The 2,500-nt window shown below is 39.0% G+C and overlaps 1 protein-coding gene across 1 annotated transcript in view; it reads left to right on the forward strand.

The window, feature by feature from the left end:
* LOC109520721 (alpha-parvin) overlaps positions 1 to 2,500 on the forward strand; it is a 31,867-nt gene that overhangs the window by 26,856 nt on the left and 2,511 nt on the right. The window contains exons 6-7 of the mRNA XM_019878134.1: positions 1,994 to 2,013; positions 2,122 to 2,183. Of these exons, the coding sequence (XP_019733693.1) occupies positions 1,994 to 2,013; positions 2,122 to 2,183 (82 nt within the window). The remainder of the gene's footprint in view (positions 1 to 1,993; positions 2,014 to 2,121; positions 2,184 to 2,500) is intronic.

Consider the following 2,500-nt stretch of genomic DNA (forward strand, 5'->3'; position numbering starts at 1 on the left):
CCACACACACACACACACACACACACACACACACACACGGTATTCAGAGGTTTGATACTTGCTGGCCGTGGATTTGCATGATGTGCTTTCTGCCAACCTTTTACTCTCTGTACATTTAATTCAGTCAATCGACAGAAATACTGTACTGTGTAAAGTAGTCAGGTATTGGAGCAGAGCAAGCGATGTACTGGTACCTGTAGTTGAACAAGAGCGTCTCTGTCTCTCACTCACACACAGACGTGCAACTCACACACCTATGTTGCTGTGCAGCAAGCGACTGCAACAAGAGAGATAACAGCAGGACAACAAACACACACAGGATCACAAGCACTACCATGGTCAGAGTAAAAATAGGGTTCTTAGCACAGTAGCAGGAGTATTGCCCAGACTTGCCTTCCCTTGCTTACACACTTAATGTAATTGAAGTGAAATGTGTGATTTCCGTCAGACCTCTCCTCCTCAGTGACATTTGAACTTCAGCCGTAGTTCTTCTCCAAAGCTCGATGTTAGGTTAGAAACTAACCAAATAGTGTTTAGGATCCCAGAAATGCAGACACAGACAAAATACAATAACAAAAATGTTTATTATCTAAAATTCAAAACTGACAAATCTATCAAAGGTGTTAATCTGTGGAATAATTTCGAAACGGACCTGAAAATGAGTAAATCGCTTGAGGAGTTCAAAAACAAATTTAAAAAAAAATAGTACAAACAACCTACATCAATCAGAGTTAAAATGATAAATTCTAAACATTAAATATAATGATAAATCAGAACTAAGTTGATAAATAAAGAAAGGTATGGAAATATCCATTATGAATACAAGAGAAAATTGACACAAGAGTGCCAGGGTATGTATGTATGAAATCCCGATACAAACCAAAAGTTGTAAAAATATCACGGTTAAGGGTAAAGCATGAGCCTTAATGGAGACTTCTTTCTTCTTACTTTCTTTCTTTTCTGATTGATATAAAAATGATTTATTAGACATAAACACATAACACGGGGTAGGACTAGATAAGTTCCTTACTTCTTCCTACTCCCTTGAACATAATAACTGTTGAATGATGACTGATTTCTCTTTCCTTTTACTATTTTACTTACCTTACTTTCTGTCAAATTATTACTTGTGTTTTATGTTCAATAAACAAATGAAACGAAACGAAACAAAGGCCAAAAACAGAAAACGCTAGTCACAAGGACCTAGGGAAAAACGTGGAATCAACAAAAGCCGCTTGATAAAGGCAAGGTCATGGAATACCGAGAATACAAACAAAATGACAAGAGTCCAATTAACACGACAAACAAAAGCAAGTTCAAATGACCAAACGATGATATTTACAAAACGTGGAACTAGGGATCAAGAACGACTTTGACGAGATCGAGAGGTCTAGACAAACAACACTGGAGCAAGAGCAGCAACAAGGTCAATAATCCGACAAGCACATGGGATCTTGGCAGTCCTTAATTACATGGCGTAAACATGTTGATCAAATTGGCAGCAGTTGTGCATGCTGGAAGAGAAGCCTTACACTGCCATCTGCTGGAGAAACACAAGAACAGGATCATGACACACGTGATGTTCTCTCCAAACATTAAGATGAGAGATGATAGGTCCCCTGTTTACATGGAGAAGCTGCAGCTCTTCATTCATTGTATCAGTAGCCAGCAGTGTTGTTTTGCTGTCAAGATCATGTGACAGTATGGAGTCACCGTGGACCTCTCACAGAAATGATGCCCGGGTTCTTTCAACAGCCGAGATGTAACTGTGCTTCTCCACAATGTAATTATGATGCCATAGCTACGTCTATTGTTCAGTCATTTCTAATCCCTCCCATTCTCCACATTCCTCTGTGGTTGAATTGGAAGCCGTTGTCTTTCATTCTCTCCTGTTCTATGGAGATTTAACTGTGAAATTGTGAATAACATGAAATGACCTGTGATTTTTATTTTGACACACTTTTTTTCTCTTCTCTTGTTCTAATTTTGCCAGGGCTTTCTCTGGAAGACATGGTAGGTTGTTAGCACATACAGATTACCCAATAATTTTCTTCTCGCTATGTTCACATATTGTTTTCCTTTTTGGGTTTAATGATTTATTCCATGTTTTTTTTCCCACAGAGCGTGATGCTTTTGACACCCTGTTTGACCATGCACCGGATAAACTGAATGTTGTCAAAAAGGTAGTGATGCTTTGCACAAGCACTGATGATTCATGAACCACATATTTATAATATGAAATGTCTTAAAGCAAACATTTAACCACAAGTAAATATGTCAACATTGAACTCCAGCAAAGTACCCAAATTCAGCACTTTGGAGCAAATACACCTAGAGCATCATCAGCTAAGCTGTTCAAAGCAAATCATCTTGGACTGTGAGAGATAGTCCCAAATGGACCTTCTTGAGGCTGCTTCCAAATGAAGCTAACATTGGCTGGGTCTGTAAGAGGGGAGAGTCACAACTAGGGGGGATACACAGCAGTGCAGCCCACCGTTGT

Source organism: Hippocampus comes, unplaced genomic scaffold, assembly GCF_001891065.2.
Source record: "Hippocampus comes isolate QL1 unplaced genomic scaffold, H_comes_QL1_v1.1 scaffold37, whole genome shotgun sequence".
Taxonomy (NCBI): domain Eukaryota; kingdom Metazoa; phylum Chordata; class Actinopteri; order Syngnathiformes; family Syngnathidae; genus Hippocampus; species Hippocampus comes.